The sequence below is a fragment of the Miscanthus floridulus genome, chromosome 18 (genome assembly GCF_019320115.1).
Source record: "Miscanthus floridulus cultivar M001 chromosome 18, ASM1932011v1, whole genome shotgun sequence".
Classification (NCBI taxonomy): domain Eukaryota; kingdom Viridiplantae; phylum Streptophyta; class Magnoliopsida; order Poales; family Poaceae; genus Miscanthus; species Miscanthus floridulus.
In genome coordinates, this window is record NC_089597.1 from 102,511,884 (window position 1) to 102,533,585 (window position 21,702).

General features: G+C 47.9%; 1 protein-coding gene across 1 annotated transcript; it reads left to right on the forward strand.

The window, feature by feature from the left end:
* Positions 1 to 17,341: 17,341 nt before the first annotated feature.
* LOC136524286 (uncharacterized) lies at positions 17,342 to 17,644 on the forward strand. The gene has a single exon (XM_066517713.1). It carries the CDS (start codon positions 17,342 to 17,344, stop codon positions 17,642 to 17,644), a length of 303 nt encoding a protein of 100 aa, XP_066373810.1.
* The last annotated feature ends 4,058 nt before the right edge of the window (positions 17,645 to 21,702 follow it).

The following is a 21,702-nucleotide window of genomic DNA, read 5'->3' on the forward strand; positions in this document are numbered from 1 at the left end:
CCTGCAGGACAGTACCGATATGACATGTCTGAAGGGTGCCCTGTAACCTTCCAGGCAGGTCAGAACCTAAGCAGTGTTGTGGGCACCGACGTTTGCCCTACAGTGTTGTGGCCGCCATCAATTCCCATACCAGGCGAACATGGTAAAACCCCCCACATGCCTCCAGGCATCGACAGTGTTGTGGGCCCCATTATTTGCCATATATGGTGAATGCGGTAAAACCTCCCACATGTGTTTGACACAAACAGTATTGTGGGCGCCTACCATCATCTTGTATCCGACGGCGTGGGCAACAAAAACTTAATAGCATACGTACTCTCTCTCTCGCTTGTAAGGCCGTCTTGTTCATCTATAAAAGGGGATGCGCTCTCTCCCAACAAGGACGATCCATCGACAACACTCCAATGACTCTCGAGCAATTCGAACAACCAACGATCGATTCATCCTCTGCTAGCTTTAGATGCTCTAAAGCTACACAGAGCGCACGCTCGAATACTTAGCGCACGTAGGAGCTCTTGTCACTCTCGGCCCTTCAGTCTAGAGTCCGACCGGACCTCTTGCACCCTCATCTTTCTCCCTCTTGTTTGTAACCCCACAGCAAACTTCGAGCACCTGGGCTCAGGAATAAAGTCACCGACTGACTCAAACTGGACGTAGGGCACGTTGCCTAAACCAGTATAAAACCTATGTCATTGAGTGCTAGGCCACATCCAATCACAACATACAGAAAAACTACAAATATTTATGTGTTGGTCACTTTTTTAACCGACACTGCGGCTCACCGTCACGCCGTAGACCATCGGTGCTCGCTGCTCTATGTTGGATGTGCACAAGGGAGCAGATTGGGGAGAGAGAAAAGATGGGCAAGGAAGCAAACGGATTGGTGAGGGTGAGGCGACGAGCTCCTCTTAGCCTCCTCCCCTGAATGGCTGAATGGTAGAGGAGGGAGCTTTGTTGAGGGTGTTTTCTTTATATTAGATTCTTGGGAAGGGAGATGTTGACAAGCTAAGCTAGGGGAGCCTAGAAAAGTTGTTGACTTTTTTGTTTACTCGCTGGTTGCAGCAGCAAATAACACGCCCATTCCAGAGGGAACTTTCTACCAAATATTGCAAGCACCAGCAACCCAAGCAACTACGAAGGCATTCGAAACAATTCTAATCACCGAATCCGAAGACTGGAGGCATTTGATTACAGATTACCTGAACAACATCCATCACTCAAAAGATGAAGCAAGCACAGCCAGAATAGCGGCTAGAGCAAGAAGTTACACACTAATAGATGGCACCTTGTACAAAAAAGGGGTAATCCAGCCATTTCTTAAGTGTATAATTCAAGGCGAAGGCAGAGAGCTCCTCCAAGAAATCCATTCAGGGTCTTGCGGTTCTCACATCCCCCCAAGGGTATTGTCCGTGAAGGCAATCAGACAGGGATTCTATTGGGCCACGCATATCAAAGATGCGGAGCAAATCGTCAAGACATGCGAAGCATGCCAGAGCACTTCCCCACACCAATCAAAATCTTCGGCTGCAATACAACTCATCCCACCCACTTGGCCATTACAAAGATGGGGCATGGATCATGTCGGACCTCTGCCACCTTCGTAGGGGGAACAAATTCGTAGTAGTAGCAATCGAGTACTTCACAAGATGGATTGAAGCCAAGCCACTAACAACAATAACTTCAGAAACAGTAAAGAAGTTCTTTTGGCAAAACATAATCTACAGGTTCAGGGTACCAAGAACTTTAACAGTGGACAATGGGAAACAGTTCGACTCGAACAAATTCAAAGACTTCTGCACAAGCATAGGCACAAAAATAGTCTTCACATCAGTCTATCATCCAGAGTCAAATGGAGCAGTAGAAAGAGCTAACAGAGTGATATTCTCAGCAATCTCAAAAACCCTATTTAACCTTCGCAAAGGTAAGTGGGTAGAGGAACTACCAAAGGTGGTGTGGTCTCATAACACCACAACATCAAGCACAACAAGCTTTACACCGTTGAAACTCCTGTATGGTGAAGAAGAATGCTACCCGAGGATATCAAGCATCTGAGCCTCTGAGTAATGAAATAGGTCTTGGCAGTAGACGAAGAATACTTTTTGCTAACTCGCTGGTTCCTTCTGACTCATCTATCACTTGAGGTGCTTTTATGTGCTTGTTCTGGGAAGATGGAAGGAAGCAATGCAGCATGTACCCTGGAACCTTGATCTCGTTCTGGTAGTACCTAACAAAAGTTATGAGCTTTAACACTGCATTGAACTCTCATACAAAATGGTAAAATATACACATGTTACCACTGTGGAAATTTTAGTTTCTGTGTTTGTCCTCAAAACTTGATTCATTTTGCAACCCTAAACATTTCAAACGCTATCCCCTCTGGACAGTCCACGTATTTAAAACATATTTATTCCATTAAGAAAGGGATATCATGATATCTGTTCTTTTCGAACATGGATAAGGGTATGGATGTGGAAAGTGAAAACGGTATGTCCAGCGCCCGGACATCTAGACGAGGCTAGCCTCCGGACGCCCACAGCTGCTGCGCCTACTTCATGTGGGGACCCGTGCCGCTCCGTGTCCCATACCCGCACCATGTCTCGTGCCCCACTCTATGGCCCGCACCACTCCGTGTCCCACGCTCGCACCGTGGCCCGCGAGCACTTTGTGTCTCGTGCCCACACCATGGTGCCCCCTTCACACCCAAGCGCATGCAGGCGAGCCCAGCAGCTATAGTAGGTGGCTTCTACAGATGGGCCTCACTGCAACATGTGCAATACCATATCTACTTTTACAACATCTAGATGAACTCTTGCAACAAACGTATGAAACACCAGGGAAACACATGGGTAGCCATTGCAGAACATATGCAACATCTAGATGAAACACTTGTAACATATATGTCAAACATATGGAACATCCGGAGGAAACACTTCCAAACATATGCGTGAAATATATGCAACACCTAGATAAAACATGTGCAACATACGTCTGAAGCATCTAAAACATTTGGAACAATACACTTGCAACATACATGTATATCCACTGCGACATATGCAACATCCACATGAAACACTTGCAACTTGCAACATAAAAAGACTTGCTACAACATAAGACTAAAAACAGATGAAATATTCGGAACTTACTCTTGCAACATGTGCAACATCCCGATTACTTTTGCAACATCCTTATGAAGCACTTGTAACATACCTCTAAAATATAACATACGCCTTCAACGCAACGCAACATCTATTTGCTGCTTGGGAGAACGGGGTTCACCTACATGTGGAGTTCACTGGAGGCAGCGCCCCGATGGCGCTTGGATGCGGCGGCGGGGGCTGCACGACGTGGAAGGGAGACATCGGCCACAGGACACAGAAGAGAGGCATCGGCCTCACGACCCGGCTAGGAAGCCACAGCTGCATGACTGGGAGAGGGCAGCAGAGCATGCCGTGCCTAGCAGGGCCGGTAGCTGAGCGCCGAGTGCGTCATGCCTGGCAGGCCCAGCACCCGAGCACTGCGCCTCATAAGTGGATCGCTGCCCAAGCATCATCGCGCATGATCGGCTGTCGTCAGGGCTCGCCTGCCTCCATGCCGCTACGAGCTCGCCTCTGCGTGGAGCGCGTGCCGCGAAGCTCTCCTACCTCCACACCGTTGCCCGCCGGCTCGCTGGCCTCCACTACCGGATACAGTTGCTTTGCCGAGTGCCAGGGGCACTCGGTAAAGCCCAAAAAACACTCGGCAAAGCGTCTGCCGAGTGTTACACTCACTCGGCAAACGACACTCGGTAAATTGTTTAACGACAAACTGTCTTTGTCGAGTATTTTTTGTCGGGCACTCGGCAAAGACTTTGTCGAGTGCCCAAAAAACACTCGGCAAATATTTTTCCAAAAAAAATAAAAAAACAGCACCACCACGCTAGCCCCTCCACCAACAATGCCGCCGCCATCGTTGGTGACTCGTCGCCTCCTCGCACTCGACTGGCTCGTGCGGCTCCTGTGCCTGCCACCACACCCGCCACCGACACGCCAGCCGCCAACACGCCACCACCACCACAACGCCTCCCGCCGACGCCACGCCACCACCACCACCACGCCTCCCGCCGACGCCACGCCACCACCAGCACCACGCCACCACTGGGAGAGAGAGGGGGAGTGGCGGCGGCCGGATCCGGGGAGGAGGAGGAGGGGAGGGGCGGCGCCGGAGAGAGGGCGCGGGCGGGCAGATCTAGGGAGGAGTCAGGGGAGGAGGGAGGGGAGCTGAGGGCCGAGCGGATCTAGTGAGGGGAGGGGGCGCGGTAGAGAGGGAGGGGAGGGCGGGGCCACGCCGACGCCGGAGAGGGAGGAGGGGAGGGACGGGAGGGGGGCACGCCGGAAAGGGAGGGGAGGGGCGCGCCGGAGGAGGGGAGGGAGGGGAGCGGCGCGGCGGCGCCGGAGAGAGGGCGCGGGCGGGCGGATCTAGGGAGGAGGCAGGGGAGGAGGGAGGGGAGCTGAGGGCCGGGTGGATCTAGTGAGTGGAGGGTTGGGCCACGCCGGAGAGGGAGGGGAGGAGGGTGGCAGAGAGGGAGGGGTGGGCGGGGCCGCGCTGGCATTGGAGAGGGAGGAGGGGAGGGCGGGGCCGCTTCAGCACCGGAGAGGAAGGAGGGGAGGGAGAGGAGGGGGGCGCCGGAGAGGGAGGGGAGGGGCGCGCCGGCGCCGGAAAGGGAGGAGGGGAGGGAGGGAGGGGGCGGCGGCCGGGGAAGGAGGGGGTGGCGCCGGCGGAAGGAGGGGAGGGGCGCGGAGGCAGCTCGGAGAGGGGAGCGACGGGCAGGGAGCGGGAGATGGGAGCGGGGGCAGGGAAGGAGGGGGTGTGCGTGCGTGTTAAGTGTGCGGCGGGCGGGGGCTTTGCCGAGTGCCCTGGATCTAGCACTCGGCAAAGTTTTTTTTTCATTTTTGTTCTTCTCCTTTTCCGAAAAAAAGATTTTATTTCTTTGCCGAGTGTTCTAGATCTGAGCACTCGGCAAAGTTTTTTTTTATTTTTTTTCTTCTCCTTCTTTTCCAGAAAAAAGATTTTATTTCTTTGCCGAGTGTTTTATTTTGACACTCGGCAAACCCCCTCTTTGCCGAGTGTTTTTTTTGACACTCGGCAAACTCCCCTCTTTGCCGAATTTTTTTTTTGCCGAGTGTTTTAGAGCAGCACTCAGCAAAGAATTTGTTCGCCGAGTGCCCGAGAGAATACACTCGGCAAACATAAAAACACTCGGCAAATTTGAGGATTTCGGTAGTGCTCGCGCAGTCATGCACGAGCGACTACCATCAGGGCTCGCCTGCCTACGCGTCGACGCGAGCTCGCCTCTGCACAGACCGCATGCCGCAGGGGCTTTATTGCCTCTGCGCCGCCACGCTGCGGCTCACCGGCACGCCGCAGACCATCGGTGCTCGCTGCTCTATGTTAGATGTGCACAAGGGAGTAGATTGGGGAGAGAGAAAAGATGGGCAAGGAAGCGAACGGATTGGTGAGGGTGAGGCGACGAGCTCCTCTCAACCTCCTCCCCTGAACGGCTGAATGGCAGAGGAGGGAGCTTTGTTGAGGGCGTTTTCTTTATCTTAGATTCTTGGGAAGGGAGATGTTGACAAGCTAAAAGCTAGGGAGCCTAGAAAAGTTGTTGACTTTTTTGCTTAGCCCTTGTTTAGTTGGAGAAATTTGGATTTTGGGGCTACTGTAGCACGTTCGTTTTTATTTAGCAAATAGTGTTCAAACATGGACTAATTAGGCTCAAAACATTCGTCTCGCAATTTCCCACCAAACTGTGCAATTAGTTTTTCTTTTCGTCTACATTTAACGCTCCATGCACGGGCCGCAAACATTCGATGTGACAAGTACTGTAGCAACTTTTTGGAAGTTGGGTGGAACTAAACAAGGGCTTATTCGCTGGTTGCTGCTGCTGACACATCTATTACTCGAGGTGCTTTCTGTGTTTGCTCCGGGAAGATGGAAGGAAGCAAGCGATGCAGCAGTACTCTGTGACCTTGACCTCGTTCTTTTTTTTTTTTTTTGATCGGATACAACCTTGACCTCGTTCTGGTAGTACCTAACAACAGTTATGAGCTTTAACACTGCACTGATCTTTAATTTCACAAAAAGGTAAAATGTACACATTTTACTAACGTGGAAATTTTAGTTTCTCTGTTTGTCCCAAAAAAAACTTGATTCATTTTGCTACCCTAAACATTTCAAACACTTTCCCCTATGGACAGTCCACATATTTAAAACAATCTTTATTCGATTGGAAATGGATATCATAATATCTGTTCTTTTCGAATATGGATAAGGGTATGGATGTGGAAAGTGAAAGTCCCAATGGATATGGATAATATATGTATCCAAAAAAAGATTAAAAAAAGATAGGATAACTAATAGCCACACTTTTTACTACATGTGTTGTTATTAAATACTAGCAAACATGTCCATTGCATCATATTTAGAGCCACTATGTCCTCTACCTATCATTGTTGTATTTTTAACCATACTAATAATACAGCGTGTTGCTGACAGTATGGACCTTTGCGGCCTATCTCTTAGCCAATCCGTATAATGGTTAGCTCTCCAATATTAATACATGGATCACTTTCTTGTCCCATAAAGTTTCTTGATTCTTGACTTCTTATGCATAAGCTAGCTGTAAGCTTACATACTGCTTCTCTTCTCTCTCCTCTTCTCTTTCCTCCATCCTAGGATTTAGCATACTTACAATCTGCTATTATACTGCTCTAGGTTTGGAACTAGCTTATTTCAATAATTAAATCCCAAGCTAAGAGGGTTACGCCCCAACAGGATCTTTTTGGGTTTCATCTTCGAGGCCCGCAATAAATGTAGGTGCAATAAAGAATGAATCCGGCAAGCCAAATTGAATAAGATTGACTTAGTTAAATTCAAGGCTGTGTTAGATTGACATAGTAACAAACTCTATAGCCTGTTGATGAGCCTGCTGAGATTCAAGGTTGTGGGAGAGTAGTCAGCCCGGCCGTTCTAGTGGAGATGAAAGTTCTTATGAAATCCCTTTAACATTTTCAGTGTAGCATCAGACAACCAAACTGAAAGTTTACTTCACATTTTGCATGTTTCGGCAATTTTTTTTATTATTATAGTAAGGTTGTACGCCAGCAAAGATTCATACATCAGGATTTGAACTTACGCCCGCCCTGTTCGCTGGGCTTATAAGCCGTACTTTTTCAGCCAACGAATAGTATTTTTCTCTCACAACAAATCAGTCAATAGTACTTTCAGCCATGGCTTATCAGCCAAGCGAACAGGGCCTTAGCACCTTGATATTCTCTCGAGCATCCATACCTTCTGAGTTACAAAATACACTTGTGACTATATTACTGATGCTATTTTTTTAACCACAATTTATGAATCTTATATTATATATTAATTAGACATTCTAAATGATCTCAAATGAAAAGGTTGTTAACCGGAAATTAAAGTTATAGATCTCGTCAAGTACTACAACTTTGATATTGATTTCAGGGTCATTCAACATTGTTAATTAACTCAAATCCTATCCGAAAACTTATATTAAATATTTAAACATATAAATCATCTCAAATTTAAAAGTTGACAACTAGAAAGCTTTAGATCTCTTTGAACTCTATAATTTTAGTATAAATATTGTCTTAATCCGACTTCATATGAAAAATTACTTTTTTTACAAAGTAGCCTACCACGGTCAGTTGTAGCCGCAGACCGTTAATGAAAACCTATCTATGACTGTTCACTACCCCGGGTTTGAAAGTAACCAATAGTTATTATTAAATCTATAGTAGTGAACTAGTTTCATCAGCCATGCTAGCCGATAGACCGGCCCATATATGTAGGAGTGAAGTAGTCTCAGTCATGCATGCTTTTTTAAGAAGGTAGCAGCGCCAGTTTTTCAGGCTAGTAACATCCTGATCAAGCCTAAAGCGTTTACGCCAAATTACAAGGTCATCGCAAACCTTAGAAACTATGGAACGACTTGAGGAGTTCAGGGGGATTCATTCTGGAAAAAATTTCACCATTCCTAGCGTCCCACAACCGCCACAGAATCGTCAGCAGGATGAAAGGCCAAAGCTTTGCATCCAAGTGAGGAGGGATACCAGCGTTCCATATGTCTACCTCGGAAAGAGCTGCAACGTTGCGAAGCTTCAATTTGTTTCTGCCATGCATGCTAGACGATAGACCCGGCCCATATAGCTAACAAAAATTAGAATTTTGCGCCCCAATGATCCATATATTATATTGTTTGCCCTCCTTATGGAAAAAAAATCTGGCTGCGCTCTATGTATGTATAAATTTCTAAATTTTTTAGTCAGGTTTGTCCTTTTTATGGTACCCTCCGATTGCCTATAAATAGCAGACAACATGGAAAAACAAAAAAAAAGTAGGGACAAAATGCAACGTGATTCTTAGGGTCCGTTTGACGTAGATATTGAAGACTCTGGAATTAAATTGATAAATTAGTACCAATATCAAATCAGACTTATATTGGAAATCGATACTAATATCAAAGTGGCTATTTGAATATAGATAGAATTGTCGGTTGAAGTCCAATGTAGTGCCGAATACAAATTATTGTTTGGATGTGCCTATCGTGGAATTGGAATCGACCCATCTTCTTCCCCACCTCACCTACAAACATAGAACCTACCTTGCCGGAGTGGAAGAAGACGAGGAGTCTATAGTGTGCCCGCCTTCTCCCCCACCTCGTCGCGAAATAGATCTACAGTGCCCCAGCCTTCTTCCCCACCTCGCCGCAAAACAGCACCCACACACGCACGATGCCGCCCGCCCGATTTGGACTAGGCAGGTGCTCGCCGGCAGCGGGAGCAGGCCGGTGAGGGCGCGGGGTCCTCACGGAACAGATGACAGCCGCAGACCAGCCAGAGGCAGCTCCCGCGACGTGGCTGCGTGTGGGCGCAATGGTAGGGTCATGCGACGGCGGCGGCCGGTCGCATGCGGTGGCGGTACCTAGAGCAGCGGAGGGGGCTATGAGAAGGATAGCGAGAGGGAAGGTGCCTGTGTCGCCGTCGTCATCCTGTGGTCACCTCTGTCTCCGTCCGTAGCACCAGTGAGTGACGACTCCGTCCGTTACGCATGGGGAAGAAAGGGCAGGGAGAAGCGGTCGATTCACGTGAATACTGACGGGGAGGCCTCGGTATTGTGGGCTGGTTGGAGCAGGCGGACCCAATGTTGTGCGGTATTGGAGCTTGATTCCACTTGCCAATACCCAGACCATCCGAATAATAAAATTGGGGGTATCTAATGCCAATGCCAAATTATGTGCCTGAATATCAACATCCAAACTGGCTATTAGGTATTTTCTGCCTTTCGAAATGCGCCTAATAAAGCACCGCATGGCAGCAGATTCATGGCCTGACGATTTGGAGATTGCAGTCCTGTTCAGCGTACCGGTTGAAACACAGATACCAGAGGGGACGGATAGAAACGAAAATCGTAAAAACCTGTGAAAATCGGTTGAAATTCCCATAAAATTTTATCTAAAATTTGAAAAATCTGAATGAAATGGAATCGAAATTACTAGAAGTCACCGGTAGGAACAAAAATCGCTGATTTACGGTGAAAACCGGCCGAAATTCTGAACCCTGGTCCCGATGCATCCACCCAGTATAGACTGTAGAGTAGCGCAGTGTGCACGAGCTTGCATATGGGACGTAGCACTCGCCTGTACCACACAGCCGCGTGCTGTGCCCACGCACAGGCTTGCAACTTGCGTGGACAGGATGATGGGCCGCCGCCCATTCACGGCCAGCAGCAATCACATCGTCGGCGCCACACAACGAGCAGCACGCATAACTTGGCCGCCCGATGTATGTGGCCACAACGAATCGGACTTAGGCTGTTTGTTTTCTCCTTCTAAAACGTTGTCCTATTACATGTTTGATATATACATAAAGTATTAAATAGCTTCGTTCCGCTTACCTTAATTCGTCTTGTTCGGCTTCTTTTTTTTAACCCAAACATTGTTTTTCTCTCACAATAATTCAGCCAGAACATTGTTTTTCAGCCAGTTTCAGTCAAGTTTCAACCAGCCGAACGGGGCTAATATAGGTTAATTACAAAACTAATTGTACAGCTTGCGACTAATTTACGAGACGAATCTTTTAGACCTAATTAGTCCATGATTTGACAATGTAGTGCTACGGTAAACATGCTAATGATGGATTAATTAGGCTTAATAAATTCGCCCCGTGAAGAACTGACAAATTCTATAATTTGTTTTTTAATTAGTATCCGATCACCCCACGTGACACTCTTAACCCTTCCTAAATTTTAGTCACCGATACCAGCACGCCCTTAGCGATCGATCGGATCGACCATGGGGTACTACGAGCTGGCCACGAAGACTACTCTTCTTCTTATCCTTGTGCTCGGCGCCGCCGCCATCGCCGGCAGCAGCACCCCGCCGAGTAATAACATCCTGCGGTAGGTCCCGGCGGTGTACGTGTTCAGCGACTCGCACTAGTAGAGAACAAACCTTTGATCCAATGGCCAAACCAGGCTCTAGTCCCGGGAAATATTGCGCCCGGGACTAGAGAGACCTTTAGTCCCGGTTAATGGCTCCAACCGGGACTAAAGATCCCTGCCCAACGGCTCCTGCGCCAGGCCATTGTGGCAGGGGACCTTTAGTCCCGGTTAGAGCCACCAACCGGGACTAAAGGTCGACCTTTACTCCCGGTTGATGGCTCCAGCCGGGAGTAAAGCTCTTGTCCCGGCTAGTGGCGTGGCCCGGGACTGGAAAGTGACCTTTAGTCCCGGTTGGATCCACCAACTGGGACTAAAGGTCCCCCTATAAATCCTGTTGGCCGTCTTCTTCCTCCCCGAGCCCGCCCGAGAGCTTCAGTTCAAATTTAAACAGTGTTCTTGCTCTTTCTCCATCAATTCTTCGATTCCTCCATCAATTTCTTCGATTCCTCCGTCGATTCTTCAGTTTTAAAGGTTACCAACTTCATACTCTCATATTTCACCATTGTCTTATCTCGTTTTGTTCACTATATATATATATATATATATATATATATATATATATATATATATATGGTTCTTTATTGTGGTTTTTTTTATTTGTAAGCAATTTGAGCTCAAAATCACTTCAAGCTTGCATATTTACATGAAGGAAGGTTAAAGTAGCTATTAAAAACTAGTATTCACCGTTCATTTGTAGCATGCATAGCACACTTCATTGTTTAGAGATATAGAGAATTTTAGAGTTTTTTTAATTTTATTTGTTTATAAAATGAGAAATTTATAGTGTATTAAAAATGAGTATAGAGAGTAGATGGCAACTGCTTCCGGGTCCTCGGCCTCTCATGGGTTTCCAAAGCGACTTAGGCCGGGCCTCCCACTCATTGCATGCGGCAAGTGTTGTGATGAGACGAAGATTGTGATGGAGTACCGAGTGAAGAAGGAGGGTCCCAACAAGGGTCACATTTTCTACAAGTGTTCGGATCGCAATGTGAGTTATTTTATCATACTTAATGACTATGGTTAGTTTATACCTATTTTCATGATGGTTGTGATTAAAGTTCTAATTTTCTGTTTTAATTTCAGTGGGATGGCACTGGATGTTCAGGCTTCTACTGGGAGGAAGAGTATGTTGAACTCGTGCAAAAATATCTTGCACAACAGGTAGATGTGGCGGCTAATGAGACAGTGATCTAGCCAAAGAAGCCCAAAGATATTGAACAAACGGGGGATCTGTCTGTTTTAGTTTAGATTGGTCGTGAAATCCTTGTGCTGCTGAAGTGCATTTTAGCTGTAGTGTTTTTAGTGGTAGTTGGGATTGTCTACATTGTAGTGAGGCTTTCTTAAATTTATATCTTTTGTGGTGGTATGCATGTTGTATAATTAACTAATTATGTTCTAGGTTTTAATATGGTATTTATGTCATGTAATGCAGATGAGTTGGCATTGGATGTACAATGCTGATCGTCGCTCCCAAGAGTTCATGGACGGCGTGCATTCTTTGTTACGTGCGGCCAAGGCAAACAAACGCGATGGTTTCATATGCTGCCCATGTGCCGTATGTAAGAATACGATGGAATATGCTAACTCAAAGACTTCATTCACACTTGTTCAAGTCAGGTTTCATGCCAAACTATATTTGTTGGATGAAGCACGGAGAAACCGGAGTTGTAATGGAAGAAGGTGAAGAAGAACAATGGGGCGATGATGACATTTTTGCTGAATATGGTGCCTTCAATGATACTGCAATGGGGGAAGCTAAAGAAGAGGTGGGGGCAAAGGAGAAGCCTACTGAAGAAGAGGTGGGGGCAGAGGAGAAGCCCGCTGAAGAAGAGATAGGGCAGAGGAGGAGCCCGCTGACGATCTTGGTCAGGCCATTCGTGACGCACAAAGAGAATGCGAAAGTGAAAAGGAGAATATCAAGCTCGACCGCATGCTAGAGGATCACAAGAAATTGCTATACCCAACTTATGATGTGGGGCAGAAAAAGTTAGGTACCACATTGGAATTGCTGCAATGGAAGGCAAAGAATGGTGTATCTAACAAGGGATTCGCGGAGTTACTAAAAATCCAAAAGAAGATGCTTCTGAAGGATAACGAATTGCCCAGCACTACGTACGAAGCAAAACAGGTAGTCTGCCCTTTAGGATTAGAAATCCAGAAGATACATGCATGTCCTAATGACTGCATCCTCTACCGTGGCATGGAGTACGAGAAGTTGGATGCATGCCCTGTATGTCACGCGTCGCGGTATAAGATCAAGCGAGATGACCCTGGTGATGTTGAGGGCGAACGTCCCAAGAAGAAAATCTCTACCAAGGTTATGTGGTATGCTCCTATAATACCATGCTTGAAACGTCTTTTTAGAAATAGAGACCATGCAAAGTTGTTGCGATGGCACAAAGAAGACCGTAAGGTAGACAATATGTTGAGACACCCTGCTGATGGGTCCCAGTGGAGAGCAATCGATAGAGAATTCCCCGAGTTTGCAAGTGACGCAAGAAACTTAAGGTTTGCTTTAAGTACGGATGGTATGAATCCTTTTGGGGAGCAGAGCAGTAGTCACAGCACTTGGCCTGTTACTCTATGTATCTACAACCTTTCTCCCTGGTTATGCATGAAGCGTAAGTTTATTATGATGCCGGTGCTCATCCAAGGCCCAAAACAACCTGGCAACGACATCAATGTGTACCTGAGGCCACTAGTTAAAGAACTTCTACTTTTGTGGAACAAGCCAGGTGTACGCGTGTGGGATGAGCACAAGCAGGAGCACTTTGACCTGCGAGCATTGTTGTTCGTAACAATCAATGATTGGCCAGCTCTAAGTAATCTTTCAGGACAATCAAACAAGGGATATAATGCATGCATGCACTGTTTCGGTGACATGAAAGGTATATTCTTGAAAAAGTGTTGCAAGGTCGTGTACCTTGGGCATCGACGATTTCTTCCTGCAAATCACCCCGTAAGAAAGAAAGGCAAGCATTTTAAAGGTAAGGCAGACCACCAGACCAAGCCTCGCAACCGAACTGGTGAGGACGTCCTCGATATGGTCAATGATGTGAAAGTAATATTTGGAAAGGGACCTGGCAGCCAACCTGTTTCGAAGGACGCCAACGGTCACGCACCCATGTGGAAGAAGAAGTCCATATTTTGGGAGCTACCCTATTGGCAAGTCCTAGAGGTCCGCAGCGCGATTGACGTGATGCACCTGACGAAGAATCTTTGTGTGAACCTGCTAGACTTCATGGGCGTGTATGGGAAGCCTAAGGACACAATTGAAGCACGACAGGACCTACAGTGTTTGAAAGAACGAGACAACCTGCATCCAGAGAAGACAGATGATGGACGCCAGTACTTAAGTCCTGCCAGCTACACTCTTAGCAAAGAAGAGAAGGACAGCTTGTTTGAATGCCTAGATAGCATTAAGGTACCGTCTGGATTCTCCTCGAATATAAAGGGTATAATAAATGTGCCAGAGAAGAAATTTGGACACTTAAAGTCCCATGACTGCCACGTGCTCATGACTCAATTGCTTCCAGTTGCATTAAGAGGAATTCTACCACCAAATGTACGTCTAGCCATCGTGAAGCTATGTGCATTCCTCAATGCAATTTCTCAGAAGGCAATCGATCCAACGGATCTAGCGAAACTATAGAATGATGTGGTTCAATGTCTTGTCAGCTTTGAGTCGGTGTTCCCTCCTTCCTTCTTTGATATCATGACACACCTCCTAGTTTATCTGGTCAAGGAGATTACTATTCTTGGTCCTGTGTTCCTACACAACATGTTCCCCTTTGAGAGGTTTATGGGAATCCTGAAGAAATATGTTTACAACCATGCTCGGCCAGAAGGAAGTGTCGCCAAGGGCTATGGAACAGAGAAGGTCATTGAGTTCTATGTTGACTTCATTCCCGATATTAACCCGATTGGTGTTCCTGAATCGTGACACGAGGGGAGACTAAGTGGAAAGGGGACACTAGGGAAGAAAACATATATTGGTAAGGGTGATGATTATTTCAATAAAGCACACTACACAGTTCTACAGAACTCCTCCTTGGTAGATCCGTATATCGAGACACACAAGAACCTCCTCCGATCTGAGTTCTCAGGGAAGTCTGAAGCATGGATTACGTGTCAACACATGGAAACTTTCAGCGACTGGTTGTGAAAAGAATGTCAGGGTGATGAGAGTATTGATGAGGAGCTGTATTTGTTGGCTAGGCAGCCATCGTGGCATATCCTCACATACAAAGGGTACAACATAAATGGGAATATATTTTACATAGTAGCACAAGATAAAAGGAGCACCAACCAGAATAGTGGTGTCCGCATAGATGCCACCGACCCTAGTGGGAACAAGCAAACATACTATGGCCGCATAGAGGAGATATGGGAACTAGACTATGCATCTCAATTTAAGGTACCTTTGTTCAAGTGCTAGTGGGTAAAGACGACTGGAGGTGGCGTAGCAGTCGACAACCAGTATGGAATGACAACAGTGGACCTCAACAATATTGGGTACAAAGGCGAACCGTTTGTCCTTGCCAAGGATGTGACTCAGGTGTTCTATGTCAAGGACATGTCTACAAAACCGAAGAGAGGGAAAAACGACAACCACCCAATCAATGATGAGCCAAAGCGCCACATAGTTCTTTCAGGAAAAAGAAACATCGTCGGAATCAAAGACAAGTCAGACATGTCAGAAGATTATGAAAAGGATGACCAAATTTCACCCTTCACAGTGAACAAAGACCCTAGCATCCAATTAAACGATGAGGACACTCCATGGTTACGGCACGATCATAACCAAGGGACATACGTCTAGAAGAAGTTCATTACTGTGACCGCTTGATATATATATTGATGTTCAATAGTGTGTATTAGAGATATTATGTAATAATTGTGAATTTATGTTTGATGTTGAATTATGTCACGTTGAAATGATGTGAAAACAAATTTATGTTTGATGTTGGGATTATGTCATGTTGAAATGATGTGAAAACAAATTTATGTTTGATGGTGGGATTATATCACGTTCAAATGATGTGAAAACAAATTTCCAGTCGAAACACAAGAGTTTTTTTGAATTTAATTAAACATTATATTTTTGCATTATCGAAATAGTAATTTAAACACTATATTGTGTTTTAAAACTTGTTAAAAAAATTAAAACTTTAGGTCACATAATTTTCCTGTGTGCAATAAAGCAAAATAGAATCTATATTTTTTTAAAATATTTTTATGTCTTTTATTTAATTTTCTGTGCAATTAACTATCCTTTTATCATTTGTGTAAAAAGAAATATATTAAAATCCTAATGAATTGGCGGGCAGCGAAACTGGAGTTCGGCTGCCCGCCAAAAACCTTTAGTCCCGGGCGCCACCACCAGCTGGGACTAAAGTACCTTTAGTCCCGGGCGCCACCACCAGCCGGGACTAAAGGTCTGACCTTTAGTCCCGGGCGTTAACAGGGCCCGGGACTAAAGGGCCTTTAGTCCCGGCTGGTGGTGGCGCCCGGGACTAAAGATCCTCTCCCTTATATAGCCTCTGCGCCTGCCCTGGCCCCTCTTCTTCCTCCTCTCCACTGCCGAGCCAAGCCCTAACAGACCGCCGCCGCTCGTCCAATCCGCCGCCGATGCCGCACCTCGTGAGCGCCCGCACGCACACCGGCGCCCCACCGCCTTGACGTCACACGCTCGCCGACGCGCCGCCCCCCGACCACCCTGGCCCGTCCCCGCTCCGCCGCGGCCGTCCCCGCCCCAGCCCCGCTCTGCCGCGGCCGGCCCCGCTCTGCCACGGCCGGCCTGGCCCCACTCCGCCACGGCCGGCCCCGGCCCGACCCCGCTCCGCCGTGGCCATCCCCGCCGCCGGACTAGTGCCCTGCCCCCTAAACCGCCGGATTGGAGGAGAGGAGGAGCAGGGCAGTAGAGGAGAGAAGGGAGGTGGAGGAGAGATGGGAGAAGGAAGAAGGAGAAGGGAGGAGAAGGAGAAGGGAGAAGGAAGAAGGAGAAGGGAGGAGGAAGGAGAAGGGAGGAGGAGGAGCCTCGGCCGTTGGCCACGTCCCTCACCGCCTCCGGACACCCATCACCGCCGACCCCTACATACGTCGATATGTGTTTGTATGTGATATATGCAGAGGAATGCCTCGTTGTGTTGTATGCGAAGCAACGCCGTCGTTGTGTTGTATGCGGAGCAACGCCGCTTCGTTGTGTTGTATGCGGAGCAACGCCGCCTTGTTGTGTTGTATGCGGAGAAACGCCGCCTCGTTGTGTTGTATGCGGAGCAACGCCGTCGTTGTGTTGTATGCGGATGACACCGAGGGGAAGGACGGTGGATTTTCGATGCTAGATGGTTGCCTCATGATCTTCGGAGGGTCAGAAGCCTATGACTCCAAATGCCACCAGAAGCTTGCGCGCCGCAAGGTCTATACAGCCGAGCCAGCCGCACCTACCTTCCTCCAATGGTCGGAGTCTGCCATAACCTTTGATCAGGCCGACCACCTAGAAAGCATCCCATAGCCAGGAAGATATCCTCTCATGGTTGACCCGATCATCAGCATGAAGCGGCTCACCAAGGTGCTGATGGATGGAGGCAGCGGCCTCAACATCATGTACACTAAAATGCTCAACTCCATGGGCATCAACCGAGCGCACATCTGGTTGATCAGGGAGCCTTTCCATGGTATCATGCTAGGAAAGAAGGCCATGCCACTTGGGCAGATTGATCTGCCCATCACCTTTGGGGATCTGACCAATTATAGGACAAAGACCCTTACCTTCGAGGTGGTCTAGTTCCACAGAACCTACCACGCCATCCTAGGGCATCCATGCTATGTGAAGTTCATGGCTATCCCCAACTATACCAATCTGAAGTTAAAGATGCCAGGTCTAGGCAGGGTCATCAAAATTGGCACCTCCTTCCAGCGCGCCTATGAGTGCGAGGTCAAGTGCTGTGAGCACGCCGCGGCAATTGTCGCCTCCAAAGAGCTTGTGGCCATCAGGGAGGAGGTTGTCGAAGAAGCGCCCGACCCCAAGCGGTCGGTCGAGTCTTTCGAGCCTATAGAGGGCGCCAAGGAGGTCCTCATAGACCCCAGTGGCTCCAAGGGCAAAGTGGTGCACATTGACACCATGCTTTCCTCCAAATAGGAAAGCGCGCTCGTCGACCTTCTCTGTGCCAACAGAGACATCTTTGCGTGGAGACCTTCAGATATGCTAGGCATTCCGAGAGAAGTCACCAAGCACGCCTTAAAGATGAGGCCAGGCTCCAAACCGGTGAAGCAGCGCCTGCATTGCTTCGATGAGGAGAAACACAGGGCCATCGGTGAGGAGATTGCGAAGCTTTTGGCAGCCGGGTTCATTAAGGAAGTATACCACCCCGAGTGGTTAGCCAATCCAGTTCTTGTACGAAAAAAGAGTGGGAAATGAAGAATGTGTGTTGACTGCATGGGTCTCAACAAAGCATGGCCAAAGGATCCATTTCCTTTGCCACGCATAGACTAAGTAGTCGACTCGACCTCAGGGTGCAAAACCCTTTACTTCCTTGATGCATACTTTGGGTACCATCAAATCGCGATGAAATAGTTCGACTAGCTCATGACATCTTTCATCACCCCATTCGGATCATTCTGCTATGTCACAATGCCATTCGGCCTAAAGAACATGGGGGTACATACCAACGCTACATGCTCAAGTGTTTCAGAGATCTCATCAGGCAGACCATTGAGGCCTATGTGGATGACATCATGGTCAAGTCCAAATGGACTGACCAGGTCATAGCTGGCCTAGAGCAGACCTTCGTGAAACTCTAAGCAAACGTCATTAAGCTCAACCCCGAGAAGTGCATTTTTAGGGTCCCAAGGGGTGTGCTGCTGGGCTTTATCATCTCTGAGCATGGCATCGAAGCCAACCTAGAGAAGATCTCGGCCATCATGAGGATGGACCCAATTCAAAACATAAAAGGGGTACATTGAGTTATGGGGTGCGTCGCCACGCTCAGCCGCTTTATCTCATGCCTCGGCGAACGAGGTCTCCCCCTCTATCGGCTTCTGAAGAAGGCTGGCCATTTTGAATGGATGCCCGAGGCCTAGGAGGCACTTGACATGGTCAAGCAGCTCCTGACGAAGGCCCCAATCCTAGTCCCTCTGACCGATGGAGAACCACTTCTGCTCTACATAGTGGCCACCACACAAGTGGTCAGTGCCGCTCTGGTGGTAGAGCGAGAAGAAGAGGGACACACCCTCAAAGTGCAGCATCCCATGTACTTCATTAGCGAAGTCTTGTATGATTCTAAGACTCGCTACCCCCAAATCTAGAAATTCCTGTACGTCGTCCTTATCTCCAAGAGGAAGTTGCGTCACTACTTTGAGTCACATCCAATGACAGTCATAATGTCCTTCCCTCTTAGCGAGGTCATCCAAAACCAGGATGCCATAGGAAGAATCATGAAGTGGGCACTTGAGCTGATGGGTCAAGGCATTTCATATACCCCTCGGATGGCCATCAAGTCCCAAGAGCTGGCTAATTTCGTTGTAGAGTGGACTGAGGTCCAAATGCCACCAACAATCGTCGACCAAGAGTACTAGATGATGTACTTTGATGGATCATTGATGAAGAAAGGCGCCGGCACGGGGCTAGTCTTCATTTCACCCCTTGGGGTACGCAAGAGGTACATAGTTCGCATCCATTTCCCCTCCTCCAATAATGTGGCCGAGTATGAGATGCTCATCAACGGCCTACACATCGCCATCGAGTTGGGTATCCGATGGCTCGACATCAGGGGCGACTCCTAGCTGGTCATAGACCAAGTCATGAAGGAATCAAGCTACCACAATGCCAAGATGGATGCATATTGCCTACAAGTCCACTAGCTGGAGGACAAGTTCGATGGTCTAGAGCTCAATTACATCCCGAGGTGTCTTAACAAGGCGACCGATGCGTTGGCAAAAACAGCACCGGTAGAGAATCGGTGCCAATAGGCGTCTTCGCCAATGATCAGTACAAGCCATTGGTCTGCTATGAATAGCTAGAATAGACCGGTGATGTGCCGCCTGCCCTAGGCTCAGGGGCTAACTAGCTGGCGACTCCATCTGACCCTGAAGTCATGGAGCTTGACGAGGATCCAGCGACATAGCCCAACCCTCTGGCCAACTGGTAGACGCCTTACCTCGACTACCTCCTCCGTGAGGCGCTGTTGATGGACAAAATGGAGGCTCGGTGGCTCACACATCATGCCAAGTCCTTTGTCCCCATTGAGGGTGAGCTCTATAGGCGAAGCCACACTGGGATCCTACAACGCTGCATCCCCATTGAACGAGGGAAGCAGTTGCTGAGTGATATCCACGGTAGGGTCTGCGGGCACCATGCCACGCCAAGGACCCTAGTCAGGAACACATTCTAACAAGGCTTCTACTAGCTGGCCGCAATAGCCGACGCTGAACAGATTGTGCACACCTATGAATGGTGTCAATACTATGCTCGGTAGACCCACCTGTCGGCCCATGCACTCTAAATGATCCCCATCATGTGGCCACTCGTGGTCTAGGGGCTCGATCTGGTTGGACCTCTCAAGAGGGCACCCGGGGGCTATACTCACTTGCTTGTCGCCATAGACAAGTTTACAAACTGGATAGAGACTCGATCGATCTCTTCAATCAAGTCCGAACAAGCCGTGTTGTTCTTCCTTGACATCATCCATCGCTTTGAAGTCCTGAACTCTATTATCATGGACAACAGCACATAGTTCACTAGAAAAAAGTTCCTCATATTCTGCGATGAATACCACATCCACATCGATTGGGCTATCATGGTGCACCCCCGCACGAACGGGTAGGTCGAGCGCGCGAATGGCATGGTCCTATAAGGCCTCAAACCTAGATCTTCCACCAGTTGAACAAGTTTGGCAGATGATGGGTCATAGAGCTTCCCATGGTGCTTTGGAGCCTAAGGACGACCCCCAGCCAGGCCACTGGCTACACGTCATTCTTCATGGTCTACGGTTCCGAGGCTATCCTCTCGACCGACCTCGATTATGGAGCACCGAGGGTTAGGGCGTACGGTGAACAGGGAGCCATGACATTCCTCGAGGATGCCATGGACTAGCTAGATGAAGCGCGCAACATTGCCCTCCTCTGCTCGGCCAAGTACTAGCAAGTGTTGCGCTGGTACCACAGCCGTCAAGTATGGGATCGGGCCTTCAACGTCGGGGACCTAGTGCTCCGCCTCATCTAAAGCAACAAGAACCACCACAAGCTCTCTCCACCATGGGATGGACCATATGTCATTGCAGAAGTGCTCTGACTAGGCACCTACGAGCTCAGGATCATCGGCGGCGAAGTCTTCATCAACGCCTGGAACATCGAATAGCTACATCGCTTTTACCCTTAACTTATGCTCGCTTTCTCTTATCAGTTTCGCTATCAACTCCTCAATCTTTAGTGACACCCAACCCCAGTAATGGCAGGGGGTTAGGCCTCACTCGAGGGCTGATAAAAGCATATCTATCCGGTAGACATTCTCTATGCCCGATTGTTTCTCATGTTAAGACCTAGAAGCGAGGGTCACGGAAACAAACGCTGAGTAAAACTGGTCGGACTGCAAGAAACCTACTGTCGACAAAAAACGTCTCAATCATGCCAAGGCATACGAGCAAGCCGAAAGGGTCTGCTCAATGGAGCTGTAGATCCACCTGGCTTCAACGTAGGGATGGTCGATCCCACGTACTCCTCCCAAGACGTGCCAGTCAATTTGATGCTGCAATTGGCAAGGAGAGAAAGCTAATCAGTAATTTAAAGCGGAACATGCTGGTGTTGCCAGACAAGTCCGAATGTGTGGCTCTGAGAGCCGATGTGGAAGGAGATCGACTAAATAGCCGATTCCAGCATGCTCATAAGAATAAATCAGTTAAAGCTCATGGAATTATGGAAGAAAAATTGGTTATCATTCAGGATGAATATCGTTATTTAGACAGATATTAGTCAATGGCAATAGGATGTCAACACTAATCAGTTTATGCTAAGCCGATGACTGCAAGTAACCGAATTCCTTTTTATATAAAAAGTTCGAAAGAAATAGCTCATCATCATTTAACCATTTAATAGAGATAAATCTAATGAACATATTAGATCTCACCTATCGCTATGACCAGTGGGGCATGAGGCAGAATCATGCAGGCCATAGAAACAACAATACATTCGATGACCCTAACT

Coding starts and splice junctions, on each gene's coding strand:
- LOC136524286 (XM_066517713.1), top strand. CDS start 17,342: ATGGCTATCCCCAACTATACCAATCTGAAGTTAAAGATGCCAGGTCTA.